The following is a 22957-nucleotide window of genomic DNA, read 5'->3' as shown; positions in this document are numbered from 1 at the left end:
TAAAAGGTGTGCCTACCAAACAAAACAAGTATACCTGTCAATAAATTCTGTGAGTAAGCAGATTCACCTGGCCTGAAAAGTAACCTTAACTAAGGCTATTATAGGTGGCTTAATAAGTATTTTATTGAAAACAGATGCTTAATACCATGAAAACAAACATATAGATCAATGATTTGAACACTTTTAAACTATTTAAATAAAAATATGGGATACCTGGGTGGCTCAGTCGGTTGAGTGTCCGACTTCAGCTTAGCTCATGATCTCACAGCTCATGAATTCGAGCGCCACATCGGGCTCTGTGCGGACAGCTCAGACTTGAGACTGCTTCAGATTCTGTGTCTCCCTTTCTCACTCTGCCACTCCCCCACTCATGCTCTGTCTTTCTTTCTCTCTCTCTCTCTCTCTCTCTCTCTCTCTCTCTGTCTCAAGAATAAATAAACATGAAAAAATTTAATAAAAGAAATATTTTTAAAATTTTAATATTTAAACCATAAATAAAATGAAAAATCTTTAACCTAACCTTATATGGTTCCAATCTAGCATGAAAGACAGACTTAGAAACTCAGAAACTATTATAAAAAACACTTTCAAAGTAAAATGGGACTACAATGAAGAGCAATTAATTGGGGAAGAAAGAGAAAGTGGCATTAATTCGACTTTGAATAAAAAAGTAGTTCACCATCAAGAAAAAGGAAAGATTTCTACAGAACAATTCAAAGAATTAATATAGTTATTATGAAATGGCACTCAGAAATCAAGTAAGGCCCATTTTTCCCCCTTCCATTAAGATGGGGAAAATGGTTAAAAAAAAAAAAAGCGATGGGCCAAATTTCAGCCCTCTAAGTGCCAAAATGCAGGTAAACCTTAGCATATTTGAAAGAATAAATATTTACCTGGTCGCTTTTAAATTTCAATGGTATTAAACAAACTTTGGATAAAAGCAGTATCTGTAGCAACATTTTACAAGCATTTTGTGGCACTAATAGAGAAGAATGAGATAGGAACTTATGTTTACTTAATGGACATTATAGAGTAGACTTTGAACAAGATGCTTATTTCATAGCCTTACAAAAACTATTTTGTTATAAAGACTGGAAAGAAGGCAGGCAGGCAGACAGTTGACAGTCATTTTCCTAAACAGTTTTGTTTTTAAACAATACTTAAATATTTTAAGAAATTTCATTTATATATAAACTTAACCAGTTACCAAAGTGACTAGAATTCTATTTGGCAAGACAGGGAACTACTTATTCCCATCACTATATAAAAGTTAAAGTAGTAGCATTTTCATTTCTGTAATTAAGACTTTTCAACAGTTCAGATAGATCATACCCATCTATTTCAAAATGGTCAGGTTTACACTAAAAATACTTAGAAACACACACACACACACACACACACACGGGACAGCATCTTAATTTATACACTAGGAGCTAACTAATGTAAGATTTCAGTTCTAAGATAGAAAACTCTTAGACCCATTCTCAAGCCACAGTTCACCCTTCATTGAGTGGTATCAGAATCCTTTCCAATGAAAAATTTTATCAACAGAGTACTCCATTTATGGATTTAATTACATTATCTTTAATACCACACAGATTTAATTTTATTTCTATCACTATATAAATGGGGCGATGTCATTTTAAAATCACTTGAATCATATTTTATAAGTCTATTTTAAAAATAAATAAAAGTTGGAGAGATATAATAAACCACGAACGAAATACTCAGTAATCAGGGATCGATATAAGACTTTTATAGCTGAGCTAATACATTAAAAGGCGGAAGTCCACATCTGGTTTCAATACTGGTATGAATTCACTGGCAAATTTAAAAAGAATCTCATTGTACAAAAACAAAAAGATGGTTTTGATAGGCTTTAGTCCTCTGGTTACTTTTGTTTCTAGAGTCATATGATTAGTATAATAATATGATACATTTAATATGTCACTATGTATATGGTTTTGATAAAAATGCACCCACCAAATTGTCTCAAGGGCACATGCACAAGCTTTTTTTTTTTTTTTTTTAACATTTATTTACTTTTGAAAGACAGAGTGAGACAGAGTGTGAGCAGGGGAGGGGCAGAGAGAGGAGACACAGAATCCAAAGAAGGCTCCAGGCTCTGAACAAGGGCTCAGAACAGAGCCCAGCAGGGCTTGAACCCACAAACCATGAGATTGTGACCAGGGCCAAAGTGGGACACATAACCGACTGAGCCACCCAGGCACCCCGAGCTGTTTTAAAATACACATACTGACATAATGTTCTCATGTCAGTAACAACAAATTCAAGTGGGTTTTTGTAAGTTCATACAAAATCAAGAATCTTAATTTTCTAAAAACGAATCTTGACAATCCAATGTAAACCCCACCTTTTTTACATACTTATTTATATAAAATAATGCATTAATTCTATAGTTAGCACCTATTATCTATTAAGAAAATGAAAAAAGTGACATGGTTTCATCTTTCAAGTGCCATAGACAACTAACCATATATTATTATAAAATTTTAAGTTTCAATTTTCACAAGGACTTTTCATAAAGTCTTGAAAAGCATTTGATGAAAACTCACCTACGTAATCTTTCACAGTCTGTTAAGTCCTAGATCAGAACTCCCCTCTTTCAAGAAATCACCCTATAGTCCCCAAGTCAGGGGACTTTCCACAGATGATGCTGGTAACAGCAAAAACACCTTCCACTTCCTGAGATTTAACTATGCCAGCCACATTAAAGTTCCTTAAACACACTGTAAGAGGTAGGCACTAACAAGAATTTACTGAGAACTGTTACATAGCCCCTGTCTTCATGGTGCTCATAACTGAGTGAAAAGGGAAAGGCACAGAAACAAATAATTACAATATTAAGTAATGCCTGTAACGACAGGATTAGCTCTAGGAGCACTCCAGGACAGCAGTTCCAAAAGCTGATTATGCATCACGAAAAGTACTCTTAAAATCCAAACCATATAATTTAACGCTCAAGGCCTTAAATGATACAGTCCCCACCAACCTTGACAATCTCACCATACCATTCTCCCTACTCAAGTAAGGCTTCACAGAGGAGGTGACTTCTGAGCTGACTCTTAAAGAATGAACAAAGTCTGTCAGGTGACCAAAGAGGGAAGGAAATACTAGGTATGTATAAAGGCAATGGACATAAAAATATATGAAGTCCAATACTAGTGAATGGTTCTTTGTGTCTGAAGTAATGTGTATTGGAAAATAGTGCAAAATGCAAGGGTAGGTTAGGGCCAAACTCTGCTTTATAGATCTACAAATTTTTAAGTGGAACGATGATATAAACATATCTGAACTTTCAGGAAAAAAGACCTCTCATAGCGAACTCTGAGTCTACTAGTGTGAAAAGCTAGTGTGGGGAAGATAATAATGAAATCATTTATAGTAGCAGCAGCAGCAGCTATACTAGCTAACAGGTAGGCAACTTGCTTAAAATCCCAATGGAGATTTCTGTGGTAGAATTAATAATGAATTTCTTAAGCAAAATTAGACAAAAGTAGAGAAGATGAAGAGGTGTCGGAGCAGGCAGTAAACCAGGAAGGCACCGAAAGCAAAATCCATACTTCTTTCATAATTCACACTGATTGCCTCAGTGCTAAGAAATTACATATAGCTTTGGTAACAGCCTCTCAACCAAAAAAATTGTTATTAAAAATGAACTTAGAGGGCGCCTGGGTGGCTCAGGCAGTTAAACATCCCTCTTCGGCTCAAGGTCATGATCTCACAGTTAATGAGTTCGGGCCCTGCATTGGGCTCCACACTGACAGTACAGAGCCTGCTTGGGATTCTCTCTCACTCTCTGCCCCTTCCCCACCTGCGCTCTCACTCTCAAAATAACAAGTAAATAAACTTTAAAAAAAAATTAACTTCCCCTCTAACCCAGTAACGCCATGTTTCAGAATGTATCCAATGGTCCTAACAAGTATGCCAACACACAAACACAAAAGTTCTTGCCACCTAAACTGTAACAACAAAAACTGAAAAGTTGTAACTCATTTTCTACAAAATAGTGGGAAAAATACACTTTTTTAAGTTTATTTATTTTGAGATTAAGAGAGAGCATGCAGGTGCATGAGTGGGGGAGGGGCAGAGAGAGAGGTGACAAAGAATCCCAAGCAGGCTCTGTGTTCTCAGCCCAGAGCACCATGCAGGGGCTCAATCCCACAAACCATGAGACCATGGCCTGAGCTGAAATCAATAGTCAGACACTTAACTGACACCCACTCAGCTGCCTCCCAAAATAGATTTTGTTACATACACACAGATCTTTGTCACATACACACATGTACCAGTATAGGAAGACTCTAAGATATATCAGAAGTTAAAGAAAAGTAAAGAAGAAACAAGGTATAGAACACCACAGATATAGTATGAATCCCTCAAGTAAAATAAGGTATGCATACATAGGTGTTTGCAAGACCCACAAGAAACTATTAACTGACATTACCTCAAGGGAGTAACATTGAGGGATGAGTAAGGAGACACTAAGTTCTTCTTCCATACTATTTAAAATTTTTACAATCTACTCATATCACTGGCATTTTTCTCCTTAATTTATATCATTAAGGGGGGAGGGACTCACACATTCTCGTTAAAAGTATACAGAACTGTGCTATACAATTTTAAAAGCTCTCCATCTAACATTGTTAAAATTAGAGATGTGCTACCTAAGGAGCTATATTCCAATCTTCTAGAAAATTAACATATATATCTCTTGATTTCCTAAAATTAACCAAAACTTTACTGGATAAGACATAATAATCTTTTAGTATATTTTTCTAATGTTGGGGAATATTCACTATTTCAACAAGTATCACAAAACTCTTAAATCATTAGTAATTAAAAATTATATGCCATTTTTAAAGTTTTTGCCTTGATAATAATAAAACAGCAATTTAAGTTTGTATAGAATTTTCCAGGTTACATAATGCTCTGACACTCATCATTTTTGTTCCTCACAAGAAAACACCAAGGTAGGTAAGGAAAGTAATATGATATTAGATCCATTTTAGGCTTAGGCATCTTAAGTTTAGAGTAGTTACACAATGTACCCAGGGTCACAGAGCTACCCAGTTACAAAGCAGGAATGGACGCTTGGGACGTCTGGTTCCACCTCCAGGAGCCCTTCCACTAAACCACACCACCTCAAGTACCACACCACACTGTCATGGTGTGCTAAGGGTCAGGCTGAAGACAGGGAGGGAGGGCTCACCGTAGATCTGGCAGTGACGGGCAGTCCACTCACGCAAGGAATAAGGAGTGTACAATATAAAAATAAAGTGTATGAAGGTGGGCCTGACTGATGAAAAGAAAACAGAACTGGGAGAAATGCCAAGAAGAACAGCAACTAAGGTGAGGATTGGGCAGTTCACCAATAAGGGCAGCCAAGAAAATTCCTTTGAAAGGTTAATTTACTTAGTTAAGGTGGAAGAGAGTCTACTAGAGGAACTGTATTGTAATGTGGAAAAATCATAAAGAAAAGTGTTTATAATCCAATCAAGAGATTGAGAAAAAAATGTAATGGAGCGTAATGTGTATGATGTACTTAATCAGAGATTAAGATCTGGCACACGATTGCTATGAAAAATTCTAAAGGTCTAATCCTACAGTGCATGGTCATGTTAATGCTGTGGCTTGGAACTTTAAGAGGTATGTGTGAAATATACTTAGAACTCAATTTCACTCTATGGGATATACCAAATAAGGAGCAAGAATTACTTTCCATACAAAAGGACTCATTCTCCTAAAATTCTTGTACAGCTAGAGACAGTTATTACCTGCTCAGTGTGTGAAAATCCTTTTAAGAAAAGTGGCCATGGACACCAAAACTAATACCAGGGTCAGTCCAGCCTGGTCTAATAAGGAACTATGGGTCTTTAACCCTGATAGGTAGACATTCTGGGAGAAGTCTTATAGCAAAACATTCATTGCTAGACGACAGAGAAGAAACAGGCTCCCAGAGAAATATCAATCTTTCCATCCTTTACTATGACAGAGAGAGAAAGGGATGAAGACCCAACAGTTTTGACTCCCAATATCACTGAATATGTCTTCTGACCTTTAATATACATTTTGGGAGTTATTTAGAGGTAGGTTATTTTTGTTTTGTTTTTTATTGTGTGTGGGGAGGGGTATCTTTTTTCTTTAAAGTAGGCTTCACACCCAGCTTGAAGCCCAACATGGCCTGAACTCACTACCCTGAGATAAAGACCTGAGCCGAGATCAAGAGTTGGATGCTTAACTAACTGAGCCACCCAGGTGCCCCTTTTTTCTTGTGTTTCATTCCTGTTATATTTTGTTTTGTTTTGATTTTAGTTTTAGTAAATACATATAAATATCTATTACATATTGCCATTTTAATACCCACTCAGCCTTCTGCTAACATACTCTGATTTCCCCCAAGAAAATTCTACTTCCTCATCCTCAGAACATGTAGTTCTAACAGTCAGTTCCATCCTAGCTCCAGGTTAGACAAAAACCTAGGTCTAAACCAATTACCACATCATATTCATTGGCCACAATGATGTGCTCAGAAAAAGGCACATGACCCATTCAGAAGCAGCAAAGCACAAGAGTACTTGCTGGATTTCAACTAGAAAGTATAACCCAGTAGCTGCTGGCAGCCATCTTGCAACAATGAGGCAAAAATCTGTGTGAGACTAGACTCCATACAGAGGTATCAGAATAAAAAGATGAATTCAAGTAATTCCTTTGATCCTGAATCTGCCATGCATAAAACTAGCTCTGCCAAGATTTTTAGTAACGTGAGCAAATAAATTCCTATTTTGACATAGCCAATTTAGACTGGGCTTTCTGTAACTTACAACCAAGAGTTGAAAGTGATACGGTAAACTTGAAGTTGAAACCAAAAAGTGGGGAGGCTCCTGGAAAAAAGGTTTGTATAAAGCACAAACCACTGACCAACTTTAAAAATGCTAAAGGTTATTCCAGATACTTTACATCATGAGATCTCTGAAGCTGGTTTCTATATTCTGCCTCTAAACAAAGGGAATTCAATAATTGGGGGCAGAGAGAGTAGAATAAGCACGTTTTTTAAAAGGGAGCTTTAATGAAGGCTTTTCATAAGTCTCCTTTTTTGCCTTCATTTCATAGTACCACTTCCCCCAGCTAATAAATATTTACTCCAAACTGTATTAGTATTACATCTAGACTTCTCATTTTACAGAACTCCTTGAATGTTTCAGTGTCCATTAGTTTTAATGGCATACATGACATAATCACATACAATGGTGACCAAACACCTTGCTAAAAGTCAGTGGTTTAGAGAAAGTTGAGGAGTTAAGTAGCAATCTCTGAAATACCTAAATCTCAAAGGTAATACTGAAGCTTACATGTAAGACTTTATCCAAACATCCATCAAGCCTCAGATTCCAACTTCTTTACAATCATAATTTCTCTCCCTCTTACTCCTTCTCTCTTGGGAAAAAGAACACATACATTTATGGGGCTCTTAAGTATTCAACATGAGGAAAACACTGGGGAACAACTCAGTAACTCCCTCCCACCCCTCACCACACTATCTCATCCCACCCAAAAAAAGGAAGGTTGAGGGTATAAAATAGTCAAAGTCTTACAAATAAAAAATTTATGGGATTCTTCCAGAAAAACACAAATCTGTTCAATACAAAGTACATATATTAGAAAACATAACTAGAATATTTTAGCCATTATTATAGGGCAGAGAGAGGCTGTCTTTCATGAAATCTGGATTGCAGATGTTTGGCAAAAAAAAAAAAAAAAAAAAANNNGTCAAAAAAAAAAAAAAAAAAAAAAGATTAATAATCTATCAAAAAGTCCCACAACTAGTGATTCAATATGAAAGCTTTCACTACTTACACCATATGTAAATATACATATATACACGCTGCTTATAATCCCTTGATCTGAAGAGAAAGAGAACTGATACTCTACTGTGAAAATGGTCAGTGGGCAGACATTTTAAAATCCTTTCCCACATGAAAAGATTCCTGAAAAAGAGATCAGAAGACAACAGAAAAGCACTCAATATATATGGAGTTGTAAATCCTGTATGAACTAGTATCTATTACACAAAGGGGGAACATGCAACAAAGTGATTAGGGAAGTCAAACATGAATTTGCCCACTAACACAGAGCCAAAAACACAGCCCCAAAAAAGCACTTTATGGAATAGAAATCCATACAAATAAAAAAATATGTCTGTTATTAACAATGAAATAATAATTGAACTTTGAAACTCCAAATAAATCAATAAGAAATTGGTATGAATTCACCAAGAAAAAAAAAATCTGTTTGAAGTGACACAAAATACACATCAAGGCAGAACATATGTTTTTAAAACGCAATAAATCAAGTATTTACTAAAAAGACTATTATTTACAAAGCTTTAATTCAAAGGGCACTAAAATAACATTTCCTGATATGTTGTGAATAGCCACTGTCTGACTCTATTAAAGAAACTTTGACTGCACCTAAAGATGCACCTCTCTTATTAAGTGTATCCCTCCTTCATTAACAAAGATAATTCAAAGTACCAATGGTGAGTGCTTGGATTCTGTTCTTGGTCCCATAGTGCTCTGTATATTCTGCTCAAGCACATGTGACTGCAAAGACATCCCCATCTATATAAGTGAGAAGACAGGATGATGACAGTATCAACAGCTAATAGATACAGAGTTTTTATGTGTTAAGTGCTATTCCACGCACTTTATATATTTCATCTTCAGAACAACTCAATGAAGTAGGGTGGTCTTCTTATCCCATTTAGCAGAAAGAAAATGAGTTAACAGAGAAGTTAAGAAACTTGCCCAAGTTCGTGCAGCTAGTATGTAGGATACAAACCCAGATACTCTGCTTCCAGAGTCTGTGCTCTTAACCATTACAGTTCAATTCCAGCAGTTAGCTGTAATTTCAACCCTTTCCCTCTATACCACTCTATAATTCAGTTTCCCGTCTACAAAATGGGTCAGTAATAGTTCTTACCTCAAACAGTTGTTTAACTCTTATACGAGGATTAAATGCAAAAGCATATGCAATGTGTTTAGAATAATGCCTGACATATACCAATACCAAATAAATAACTGCTCATAAAATATCTATCAGGGGCACCTGGCTGGCTCAGTCAGAAGAGCATGTGACTCTTGATCTCAGGGTCATGAGTTTGAGCCCCACACTGGGTGTAGAGACTACTAAAAAAACAAATAAACCTAAAAAAAAAAAAAACATATGGTATAAATAAAATAAAATTAATTAAATATCTATCAAAAGTCTATCACCAGAGTTGAGACTCACTGTTATAAAACTAACAATCAGTGAGAATTTACCAAGAATAATGGTCTTAATGTGCCCTTCACACTTCTAAAGAAGTGATGTCTAAATAAAACTTGGCTTTCCCAATTACTTCCATTATAAAGTAACCAGTCCACCACCAGCTCTGAGGAAAACAAATATACATAACTTAGAAGTAGCCTTCTTCAGTCTGGAATTTCTTTTCCATTATTTTTTGTTTCCTCAATGCCCAGTCCTCCTCAATATCACAGAAATATATCTTATCTTGGTAAAGGTAAATACCAAAAAATTTCTCTTATGTTCCAAGATAAATGTTCATATACATTTTAAGACACAACAGTTATTTGGCATTTTAATGTCATTCTTATCTGCACAGCTGGGTACTGGGTATTCTGAATGGTTTCAGCCAGAATTCTACTCTCAGTTTGCCTCTCCCAGAGAGCTACAGAGTTACAGAGGTGGAAAGAACATTAGCAATCCTCTAGTCCAGGGTCTGGAGCTGATCCAGATTTAAATTTGCTTCTAATTTTCTGTTGTGACAACACTCTTGTGTATGTGTCACTGTACAACTGTGCTAGGGTTTCTCTCTAGGTGCAGATGAAAGAGGAGAATTGCTGGATGGATCCCCGGTTGTAAGTGTATTCAACCATATTAAGAAGTTATCAAACTACTCCTCAAAGTACTTGTACTAAACACCTGAGAATATGAAAGTTATAATAAAAAATATACACGAGGTGAGGGGGGAATATCACGGATTCAGGTTCAAAAGCCAACCTAAATTTTTAATTAATTTTTCAGTTATTTGTATCTCCTTCTCCTGAAACCTCATTAAGCTGAAAGAGACTTTTTAACACAAATAAGTAAACTAATAACAAAAGAATCATCACAGGAGAGTATAATAACTCTGGAAGCATTCTATGGAAAGAGCCACAGCCAAGAGCAGGCAAAGAAGGTGTCTGCAACAAAGGAGTGATGGCCAAGTCAACTTCAGGGAGCTCCAAATCAGCACACTGGGCAGGAAGGGCAGGAAGAAGAAGGGGAATAGAAACAGTGGCTAGCTTTTCCCATGGAAGCTGAAAAGAAGAAAAATGAATAAGAACACAAGAAAATGGAATCCCTACTCTACCCCTACTCCCATCTCTGTATAGGCAGATTACATGCATTCTGGCACTTAACCCCCCAGATGGGGGGCGGATATGGGAGGAATGGCTCCTCTCTCAAGAAAGTGAACAAATCGCCTCTGCAGGGCCTTCTCCTAACGGCCAGCTCCTAGTCCATTCACCCTAAAATTACACCAGCCTGTCAAAAAGCACTGCCCAAGGCTTCCAGTGAGAGCTAGGCAGCCTTTCTGCTGGGTAGCCTTACCATAGGATAGACCAGAACAAAGAAAGCAAGTAAAACAACCACCACAGAGAAGTAGAGATGATGCAGGAAACAGAAAATAACTTTTTCAAAAACTTATTTTCCTTAGAGTGATTAGAAAAACTTTTGCAACCATGCCTCAGCATCAAGATGTTACAAAAAAGGAATAATCAAAAATGAAAGAGTTCTTGTAAATTGAGATCTAACTCCTAAAATAAAAAATTCAGTTAGAAGAGTTGGAAAACAAAGTAGAAGAAACCACCTCCTACCCACTCCCCAGAAAAGACAAAAAAATCTAGGAAGAAAAAAAAAAGAATAAAATTCAGGAGATTCACCATCCAATAAAGAAAACAGAAGATTATCAGAGAAATACTCAAAAGCTGAAGAAAGACACAAGTGTTTATTTGAAAAGAACTGAGTGCTGAGCATAACTAATAAAAAGGACTCACACCTGGGTACATCCTTGTGAAACATCTTGCTCTTGTGCAGTATCAGAACCATCAGGATAAAAAGAAAAGTCTAGGGTACCTGGGTGGCTCAGTTGGTTAAGCATCTGACTTTAGCTCGGATCATAATCTCACAGTTCCCTGCTTTGGGCTCTGTGCTGACAGCTCAGAGCCTGAAGCCTGCTTCAGATTCTGTGTTTCCCTCTCTCTCTGCCCCTCCCCTGCCTGCGTTCTGCCTCTCTCTCAAAAACAAGTTAAAAATTTAAAAAAAAATTTTTTAACAAAAAAAAAGAGAAAAAAAAAGTCTAAAAAGCTCCAGATTTGGGAGGTAGCGGTAAAAAAGCCTAAAAGTAAATAAGAGTCTGAGAGTAATTAGCTATAACATTAGCAACAGTAGATGCTAGAAGATAACAGACGAAAGCTCTCAAAGTTCTCAGTGAAACTTATTTTCAACATAAATTTCTACATAAACTAACTATCAATCAGCTGTGAAAGCAAAATAAAGACATTTTCAGACATGCAAGAACTCAAGTAGTTGACCACTTATTCTTGTATCATGAAAAAGATAGTTTAGGAACAAAAGAAAACAAGAGTGAAAACCAAGGAAAGAGGAAGTATACAAGAAAATGATGGCACTAACCCAAATGTCCAGTGAAAAGAAATTCCAAGGACACAGCTGTACAGCAGACCTAAAAAGCAATGAGTCCACATTAGAACAAGAAATCAGGAAGCTCCAAAGAATGTCTTCTCAAAGGAAGAATCACATAAATTCCAGGAAATGGATAAAATGAGTAAGAAGGTAGAAGACATTAGCAAAATGATAAAGATGGCATATGCTGCTTCTCTAACCATGAGAAAGAAAAAAAAAAAAGGAAACAACTCCAGGAAAAACAAAAAATTATATAGCAACATCATGATCCTAACATAGATCCATCAAACTACAATGTGGCAATGATTCTGGGCAATTAAGTGTGAGAAAAGTAAATCCATTTTAAATCAGATGCTGGGAACTGTCTCCTTCAGGTGACCTAGAAGTATGACACTGAACTTTTAGAGAGGGAAATATAAATTCAGCACATCATTGTTTCTTCTTCCAAGATGCCCTTTGCCCTCTCTTCTCTGATTCATCCATCCATCCATCCATCCATCCATCCATCCATCCATCCATCCATGCATGCTGGCAACAAATATTTACTGAGCATTCTACATGCCAGGCACTGGACTAGGAAGAGAGATAAAGTGTGAACAAAGAAGAGAAAACCTGCTCTGGCAGAGTCAGCATTCTAATGATAGAGACTCCTCCTCTTTAAGACTCTACTAAAGGGTTATATCTCCTACCACGCTTTCTCTGAACTTCTGTGTTAGGATAAATGCTTCTCTTTCACTGCTCCAAAAGTCTAACTCTTCAAGGAGTTGAACTAGCTTTTTATACAGGTATTACTTCAACAATGCAACAACAGCAAAATTTATTAGAGTTATTTGGACCTCTACTGTGCAGCACTGTACCTAGATCAATAAATGTTTTGAACCTTTCCATTCAACTGAAATGTAAATAAAATTGCCAAATAAAATGTAAGGCAATGCAGACGTTAATTATTGTTTAATAGAAAAGGAAGCTAAAGTCTCGGTCAGTTATATGACTTGCTCAGATCACAAAACTAAAAGCCATAGACTAAGTTAAAGTAAGTGGTCAAATCAAAAAATGGGTCAAAATGGAAGAAAATAACCTCAGCTATTTTCTTAGGACTTTTCCAAGTATACAACAAATAAATACCTTAAAATTTCTGTCCTTGAGTGGCTTATAGTAGGAGAAGGCAACTGCAACTATTCTTCTAATCACTAAAAGCTGACTAATTAAATGTGATTTCTAAGTATGGGATACCATAGCAGGGTGATCTCCATGTAGATTTTGCCAAACTTAAAAGATGGTTCAAAACAATGTCATTAATTTGGAAAACAGTCAATTACTAAAATATATGATACTAGGACTTGACCTGTGTTTTTGAGTCTGAGCACAGAAATAACTCACACATAGTTATAGATCCCCAATACTTAGGAGCTGAAAGAGTCAATGAATAGTAACTAAATAGTGACTTTTACTCATAATGCAACCAGGAGACTCAGAGAAACTTTTATCACCCACTGGAATATAGAAGGGTTTCACCTTCATCCTATCTCAAGCACCACTACCATTAATTACTAGAGTTATCATTCATTATCATCTCAAATACCAACTCTGTGATCTGCCCCACGTTAACCAGCAATATTTAAATAGATACAGCCCCAACCCTTTGCTGGTCAGCCTCAGACCCATTCACTGGAATACAATTAACTCCGAAACTTAATTCTATGCCTTTATCTTTTCCTAGATGTTTCCCAAAGAAAAAGAATAGGTCAAGGTATAAAGCCTCTGAAAGAGATATTCTGAAGCTCCTTCCTTAATATATATTCTGACAATAAAATAATTAGTTTTTTGACTTTTAAAATATGTAAAGTGCTCATAGAACTGTTACCAAACTTCCAGGCAATCCTGAAAACTGGTAAGAAAAATGCCAACGATAAGACAAAAAAGGCACAGAAAGGAAACAAAAGAGCCAATACACATATAAAAAGGTGCAAAGTCTATCTACATGTCAAAATATGTAAAAAGGTAATAACAGTAAAAATTATAATAATAATGGCAGCTAGAATTTATTATGCTCTTTATGTGTGAATGTATAGTAAAGACTTACATAATTACTTAATCAACCAATTAGGTAAGAAACTACTCGAGAAAACAGGAAAAGTTTCAAAGAGAAGGCGATCTCCCTCATGCAAATTACTAGACAAAGCCTGGGGATAAGGGAAGCACTCAAAGGTGGAAGAGAGGATGAGGCAATAACATTTACAAAAACACCAAATATGAATCCAGGTTTTATTCTTGGAGCCATTTCTATTCTAAAGTGCACAAAAGAAGTGACAACTTAGGAAACTACGGAGAAAAGGGAGGGTAAGATGTAAACAGTGTTATACTTCAGGCTAAACAGATTAAACATATGTTTTTTACTTTATTAGTTTTTTTAGTGTTTATTTCTTTTCGAGAGAGAGACAGAACACAAGTAGGAGAGAGGCAGAGAGAGAGGGAGACACAGAATCTGAAACAAGCTCCAGGCTCTGAGCTATCAGCACAGAGCCTGATGTGGGGCTCAAACTCACAGACAGCGACATCATGACCTGAACTGAAGTTGGATGCTTAACCAACTGAGCCACCTGGGCGTCCCTAAATGTTTTTTAAAAGGAATATAACTTAGTCAGACTTGTTTTTCCCTGTGCCTTTAATTTTCCAGGAAACATTTAATCAAAACCAGATAGCAATCAATAACTAAAAATCAGCAATACTTCATCCCTAATGAGGTATCTTTAACTTGGGTGGTCTTTCTTTAAAGCAAAAACTAAAAGAAACTTTCAACCGAGAATTCTTTACCCAGCAATTATATCATATAAAAAGGAAGTGAAGTAACATTTTCACTTATTGCCATCATACCCACATAAAAGACAATACTAAAGGACAAGTTCTTTAAGAAACTGAGACATGAAGAAAAGAATAAAGAACAATAAAAAGTATATAAATGGAGTGAAGTCTTTCCTGTGATAACTGGTGAAGGAATTCCTAAAGATTATGCTTCATCTAAACCCACACTTTAGAACCATACAATAGTATACCTTCACAGTTTGTAATTATTGGCAACAAGATAATAAAGTACTTGAATCAAATATTTCCTATCTATGCACTATGGTAACATTAACATTTAAAACAAAGAAGACAGATTTTCCATTTCACACACTTTTACTTTATATTTCTAATGTTTGGGAATTTTTAATACCAAACGCACTGGGTTTAACCTGAAATGATTTTAAAACACTTCTCTAACTGGAGTATAATTATTTTCAATTAAAGTATTGTTCTGCAACTCAAGAGTCATCTGATTTACATAAGTACTAGTTAAGCACCATAGAAATTCTAAAATATATAATTAGAATGTCACAAATCACTTAATCCATTTTGTCAAAACAGGGGTTATTTTAATTTCTATTTTACGTCTTTTAAAAGAAATCCTATTTACTTTATTTTCTCTAATAGAAAAAAATTAGTAGGGTAAACTTACAATGTACTTCCTCAATCAAACTTTAAAATGATTCTGGTTAACCACAAATTGACTCAAGTAAAGTATTTTTCTGAATGTATTTCAGTGAAATATGTCTGACAACATATAATAATGTCATATAATAATAAGGTTACTGTTCTACAGAATTACAAATTATTTCACTGATTATTATTCTTACTCATACACAGATAAACAGGTATAAATTCTGTCCTTATAAATTATCCAAGTAAACCAGATGCATTTCGAGCATAAACAATTTTGTTAATAGCTCTTTTACTTAGGGTTAAAACATAACCATAAAAAGGTATTATTAAATAACATATTTCACTAATCTGAATTCACATATGTATATACACACACACACACGCACACAAAATATGAGCTAGCTTTATCATTTTGAAATATCCTGACACTATTTTGGAAAATAAAGACAAAAACTGTCTTTCAATTATTTTTTAAAATTCAGAAACATAAAACTTCAATTGTTTACCAGCCATAGATTAGAATACAGAAAATACCATGAAAATTATGAAGTTTAAATAAAACTCTGGCCATAATTTATTGAAATATATTAATAAAGAATATACACACTAATTCCAAATGAAGAAGGAAGTGGAGTACTATGATAGATTCTCAGTGATCTACCAAAAATTTCCTGACAAATAAATTAATCATATGACTCTTAAATCTGCCATTCTATGATATATAGCTGGTTCTCACACCTCAGACTAGATCTTTTTACAGCGTAAAATCTTTCTTTTCTCACACTGATATTTTCTTTGTAACAAAATACCACCTAGTCAGGTCCTAATGTATGAATCTTTAGAAATGAGATTAGCAAAACAATTTAAAAATACTTACTGTCTTGTTTCGTAATCTAATTATGTCTGAGACAGAGCCAGCGCCACAGTACTCCATAACAATCCAGAGGTCTGTGTTCTTAAAATAACTGCCATAGTACTTTACAACATATGGGCTAAAGAAAAATATATAGACAATTAAACTTAGTTAATTCCCAAAGAAAATCATTTCTTAATCCCAATACAAAGTATTTTCAACATTTTATAACATTCCAATAAGTAAACTTCATGGGTAAACATCTATTGTACATCAAATCGTCTATATGTAGGGTTTACCAACTGTGCATAATTAGGCTTTAACTCATGGATGAAATTTAACAGGATTACAAAGCAGAGGAGGCCCAAATGCTCTGAGTGATTCCCAAGAAAGTAAGTTTTGTTTTGGCAAAGGACTTAGTGTATAACATAAGGAACAAATGAAAATATTTCCTTTAACTAAAGCATTTTAAATATAAACCTTTAAGGGAGTCCACATTCAGTCAAATATTAATTCTCAACTTTAAAATACTCTATAATTCAACAGGCCAAAAAAAAATTTAATTCTCTTTTATTTGGGCCTTAAAAAATCCAGAGATAAGTAGTTACAATATTTTTGCTTTAAATGCAGATAATTAAAACAATTTAAAATATTTTTGAACTGAAGTTTTATGTCTTTCAGAGCAGAATAAAATATGTTTATAACCTGCTTTTAGGAAGACTTAGAAAGAGACGCATCTGANGCTGACAGCTCAGAGCCTGGAGCCTGCTTCAGATCCTGTGGCTCCCTCTCTCTCTGCCCCTTCCCTGTCTCTCTCTGTCTCTCAAAAACAAAAAATATACATTAAAAAAATTTTTTTAGAAAAAGAGACAAATATTTATTTAATATCTACCTAATCTTTATTTTTTTAATTTTTTTAAAATTTATTTCTGAGAGAGAGAGAGGCAGTGTGAGCAGGGGAGAGTCAGAGAGCGAGGGAGACAGAGAATCCGAAGCAGGCTCCAGGCTCTGAGCTAGCTGTCAGAACAGAGCCTGGCATGGGGCTCAAACCCACAAACCATGAGATCATGACCTAAGCTGAAGTCGGACGCTTAACCAACTGAGCCACCCAGGCACCCCATCTACCTAGTATTTATTAAGGGCAAGCTATATACACTGATATGTAAAACATCTTGTCCAACTCAAAGAAGCAGAGTATCCATAGTCACAGAATACATAAAAAGATGAAAAACACACGGTAGCATAAGCTAAGTCATATACAGCTTACATGCTACAAGAGCTAAAATAAGCAAATGACCATGGTAGAGACAGCAGAAAAAAACTTGTACAAAGGGTGGTATTTGAACTATGAAAGGATAAAACCTCAAAATATGGGTGGAGAAGAGACAACATTCTAGAAAAAAGAATGGCCATGTGTGAAGAAACAAAATAAAAAGAGAAAAACCAAGAATGGCATGTTTAGGGGACAACTTGTTCAACAGATATTTCTATCTAGTAGCAGCTATCATGAAAAGTGGCAGAAATGGAAGACACATGAATCAAATTAGCAAAAAAATAAATAAATAAATAAATGGAAAGTACTATAAAAGACCACATAAAGAGACCATCAAAACAAGAGGTCAGGAGAAGACTGTCAGGGAAGACTTCTCAGTAGAGCCTTTACAATTTTAGCTAAGTCTTCAAATCAAGGGTAGAGCAGATTGGTTGGAGCTTAAGGGCTTAACCCAAAAAGGTAATTACAAGGCTAGAATTCAACCCTGGGGTTTATCCTTCTGTTCATCATTACCTCTTGCACAGACTCACTTCCTAACTGGTCTCTTTGTCACAGCTTTCTTCTCCATTCTAATCTTTGTTCCATATAGTTAACAAGGTTACCTTCCTTAAAATAAAGATAAAATACACTGGATCATATTGCTCTTCCATTTAAAAAACAACCCTACTTAAAAAAAACTTCCAATCAATTGCTTTCCACTACCGAAAAGGTCTTAACGACTTTATATCACATGTAAGACCTTTCAACATCTACCTTTCTACCCATGGCTCTCATTATTTCTCATTTCACACCTTAAATTTGCAGACACACTCAACTTTGGTAGACATTGGGAATGGAAAGTAAATACCAGGAGTTCCTAATCATTCACTGAACCACTGAAGAAACGTGCATGTTTACAAACAAATGAAATTAATCTGTAGATCCAGAACTTCAACTTATGGGAAACATTAAAAAGCCTTCTTTATATACACTTCTTTGGGATGTGAGTGCCTACGTAGAAACCTTTACTGGGAGTATTGCTCTTGCACCTGGTTGTGCCTCAGAAACACTTGTGACCCAGGTCCCACACATTAGGGGTTCTAATTCAGCAGGTCTTTTAAAACCTCAATTAGGTGACTCTGAACAGGGAGTTAAACTTCACTCCAGAAGAATATCCTTCAAAGAACTTCTTTAAATATTAATATTCTCATTCAAAATTCTGGAAGCGTTACATAGCAAGATCATGTTCACTGAAAGGCACACAGAAAACATATGTTTTATCTTGCAATACTCTAAGTAATTAGCAGTTCTAAGCACTGATGGTCCTTACAAAAATTAGGGATTCTAACCAGGACAGCTACCTGAAAAAGCATCTCTGTCTTTAGTGATAAATCAAGAAAATGGCTTTGGGGAAAGGTAAAATGCTCTTCAAAAAATACCTCGTGGTCCATTCTAATACATAGTCAAGTAGATGGATCAAGCCCAGCAGTTCTCTACCGTAAAACATGGCCTCAATAATTTTAACCTAAAAAAGTATTCAAGCAGATAGAACTAAACAGTCACGTTAAGGACACATAAGTGAATATAGTTTCTTCCATTCAACATTCATTCATTGACCCTCTGCTTATGCCAGTGGCGAACCACACAGACACAACTCTCAGTCTCAGAGAGCACACACCAGCATGAGAACACACTGGTACTGGAGAAGTAAACCCACAGATAAATATAATTAGNCCCTCCCCCCACAGCCATCAGTCCTCAGTTTTTGTCCGCATTCAAAAGTCTCTCATGGTTTGTGGCTGAGGCTACATTCTGCATTCATCATTTCTCCACATAAAACCGCTCCTAAATCATATGAAAGAACAGCGCAACAGCCACATACCCCAGCGGTCCCTGGCTCGGGACATTCCTCTGTCTCCCCCAGAAGAAAAGAAGCTCTATGAGGTTACGTGCCAATCTGGCTTGCTCTCCATTTTATCCTCCATACCTCTCTTCTTACAGGTACGAACAAAAGCAGTGAATAGGTGAACAAATGAATAATCACAGAAAAGCTAACAGAAGGAACCTAATATATAGGCCTCCCCAAAAGAGTAACAGGGGAAAGGAAGATTCAAAGATTGGCTGGAAGTTGACCAGATAAAGAACATCCAGGCACCAAGAAGTGTCTGTGCAAAGGCTTGAGGAGAGAAAGAGTAAATCATTCTCAAGGAATCAAAAGATCAGTGTACCTAGAACAGAGTGAAGATTAAGATTTAACACAATGTAGTTGTAGATGGAGGAAGAAGCCTGATAATGAAAGGTCTCAAAAACCAAGGTGAGGGCTTTATTAGATATGCAAGAGGAGATCTGAGAAGAATTTTAAGCAGAGCAATAACATGATCTAATTTATACTTTTAAGATTTCTCTGGATTCTACATCAAAGCTAGATCATAGGAAAACAAATACAGACACAGGTAAACCAATTAGAAGATTATGTTAATCTATGTATGCATGAGATCGCATTGAGCGTATCTTCTTATTTTTTGTATTTGCGATGCACTGACATCTAAGACCTGCGGACACGGCCTCCACCATCTCTCACAGGCTTAGCTAATTCCTAGAAATAGCACCTGTGAGCATACCTTTCCTATGCAATCAAACAAATCTGGGGTCCATACCCTCAACCACCTCCAGGGCCACTACTCTCCTAACTTCATCAACCCAGGGCCATGTGCCAGACAATGAGGGACTTCCCTATACCCAGTGAAATCACTGCTCAATGAAATCATTCAAACTAACCAATCCTATACCCCTTTACCCTACCCCATCTATTCCTGCCCTCAGAACCACAATAAAGGCTCTTGCCCATGTTTTCCACTCTCTCCCTGTGCCTCCTATCTCACCCTGGTGCTTCCCTGTATAAGCTTCCCCTCCCCTTCCACCCACTCTTGTGTGGCAGGCTCCCTCCTCTTGGGATCTCTAAGTATAACAATTTATCTCCTGATCACTGGTCTCACCATACGTAAACCATAAAAAAACCTACATTAAAAAATTTTTTTAATGTTTTTTATTTATTTCTGAGAGAGAGAGAGAGAGAGATTATGTGAGCAGGGGAGGGTCAGAGAGAGACGGAGACAAAGAATCTGAAACAGGCCCCAGGCTCTGAACTAGCTGTCAGCACAGAGCCTAACGCAGGGTTTGAACCCACGAACAGTGAGATCATGACCTGAGCCGAAGTCAGCCGCTCAACCAACTGAGCCACCCAGTGCCCCAAAACCTACATTTTTAAAAAGAGATGTTGGTGAACTGAAATGGGAGTAAAAGAAATAGAAAACAAATTCATGAGATATTTTCAAGGTACACTCAACACAATTTGATAATGACCTAGACTGGCAAGCTAAAAGACAGTAAGCCAGTTTTCTTCTATGTTGTGCACACTGAACATAAACTTAAGACTGGCAAATTAAGATTAAAATTTAGAGGTGGCTCGGTGTCTCAGTCTGTTGAGCACCCAACTTGGCTCAAGTCATGATCTCACAGTTCATGAGTTTGAGCCCTGAGTTTGGGCTTTGCGCTGACAGTGCATGGCCTGCTTTGGATTCTCTGTCTCTGTCTCTCTCTCTCTGCCCCTCCCNAATTTAAAGCCATAATTTAAAAAATATATATACACAGGTACTAATATGCTCAGAAAGTTCAAGACCTGGGACTTCTAACTCAGTCTGTTTCCTATGACATTATTCATTATTCATTCAAACTCATTCATCATTCATTCATGTATCATTTTATTTTTTTTTTTAAGTTTATTTTTGAGAGAAAGAGAGACCAAAAGGGGGAAGAGGAACAGAAAAAATGGAAGACACAGAATTTGAAGGAGGCTTCAGGCTGAGCTGTCAGCACAGAGCCCAATGCGGAGCTTGAACTCATGAACCATCAGATCATGACCTGAGCTGAAGTCCAACCCATAACCGTCTGAGCCACCCAGGCGCCCCTACGTATCATTTTAAAATAATCAACCTTCACTAAACAATATATATGGCCTAATGGCAGGGGCTAGAGAGACAAATGAGTAAACTTTAGTGACTAGAAAAGGCAATGGGGAGCCCCTGAAGAAGTTTATGCAATAATACAATCAGATAGCATTGAAAGAGAATTATACTGTGCAGGACTGTCAGGGGCCAAAGGTGTCACTGTTCATTTCAGTCAGCAAGTTAACTAACTACACAGTTATTTAGATTTCCTCACATGTTTTTCTACACCACGCATTGAGTCTTAAATGCTAGAGAGAAGGCAGAGTTTCCTTCAAAACACTAGCTCTATGTTATTTATTTAATTTTAAGCAACACACAAAATTTAATTCAGGCATAATTCCTAACAATCTTAACTAAGGCCGCTGTATGGATATATAGGACATATGAGAACCCAGCAACTCTGTAGAGTCTTGGCACTGGTAAATAGTTCAATATGACTTTAAAAATTCCATTGGGAGGAGGGAAAAGGAAGACATAAGTCAAATTACTGCATACACCAGGAAGCAAGGGGAAACACAATGCCTTGATTAGTGGGGTGACAATCATAAGCCATATTCTAATCCTCTCTCCTGTGCCATCCCCCTACTGCCTCATTCTCCTGTCCTGTCCACATACCTCCCTTACCCTATTTAACACCTTCAGCCCAATGAAACTATGTATCATCTTCCCCCAATGTTTTTTGAAGGGAAGGGATGCTTCCTCACATCCCATGCCCTAATGACCATATTCTGTCCATTCCTGCCTCCTTTTCACCTCTCCTCTACACCCTTTATCCTGACAGTCTTCCTCCAGTATCACAACTCAAAACAGAAATAGTATAAAATGAGAAGTGAAAAAAAAAAAAAACAGAGGGAAAGATGGAAGAAGCACTACAAACTCTTTCTTTCCTATTTGCACCTTATATTAACACTACTCATGACACAAATTATTTAGACTCAATCATTATGTTTAAGCTTCTTATGGAAATTCAAATATTAATTTTTATTTTAAAAGGTAATTAACATTTTTATACTAAGTTGAATTTCAACCTAATTGAAGAAAACCACATATTGCCAAAGGTGTTTTTTACAGATTTTTATTTTTTAGAGGTTTAGGTTCACAGCAGAACTGAGGGAAAGATACAGAGATTTCCCATAGACACCCTGCCCCCACAAATGCACAGCTTCCCCCATTATCAACATCCCTCACCTGAGTGCTGCATCTGCTACAACCAATTAATCTACACTGACATATCAGTATCACCCAAGGGTGATACATTAGGGTATATTAGGGTTAACATTAGGTGCTGTGCATTCTGTGGGTTTGGACAAATGTATACGGACTACATCCACCATTATACTATCATACATAGTAGTTTCACGACCCTAAAAATCCTCTGTGTTCCATCTATTCATCCCTCCTACCCTCCTAACCCTTAGCAACCACTGATCTTTTTATACCTCCATAGTTTTATCTTTTCCAGAATGTCATATAGTGGGGATCATACAGTACGTACCCTTTTCACATTGGCTTCTTTCACCTAGTAATATGCATTTAGTTTTCTCTGTGTCTTTTCATGGTTTAATCACTCATTTCCTTTTAGTGCTAAAAAATATTCCA

At 36.4% G+C, this 22957-nt stretch overlaps 1 protein-coding gene across 1 annotated transcript in view; it reads right to left on the bottom strand.

The window, feature by feature from the left end:
• STK3 (serine/threonine kinase 3) overlaps positions 1-22957 on the bottom strand; it is a 236211-nt gene that overhangs the window by 194274 nt on the left and 18980 nt on the right. The window contains exon 4 of the mRNA XM_077748229.1: positions 16124-16238. Within this exon, the coding sequence (XP_077604355.1) occupies positions 16124-16238 (115 nt within the window). The remainder of the gene's footprint in view (positions 1-16123; positions 16239-22957) is intronic.

Source organism: Crocuta crocuta, unplaced genomic scaffold (genome assembly GCF_008692635.1).
Source record: "Crocuta crocuta isolate KB4526 unplaced genomic scaffold, BGI_CrCroc_1.0 scaffold39, whole genome shotgun sequence".
Classification (NCBI taxonomy): domain Eukaryota; kingdom Metazoa; phylum Chordata; class Mammalia; order Carnivora; family Hyaenidae; genus Crocuta; species Crocuta crocuta.
Note: the sequence above shows the minus strand (reverse complement) of the source record. Positions and strands in the feature narration are given on the sequence as shown.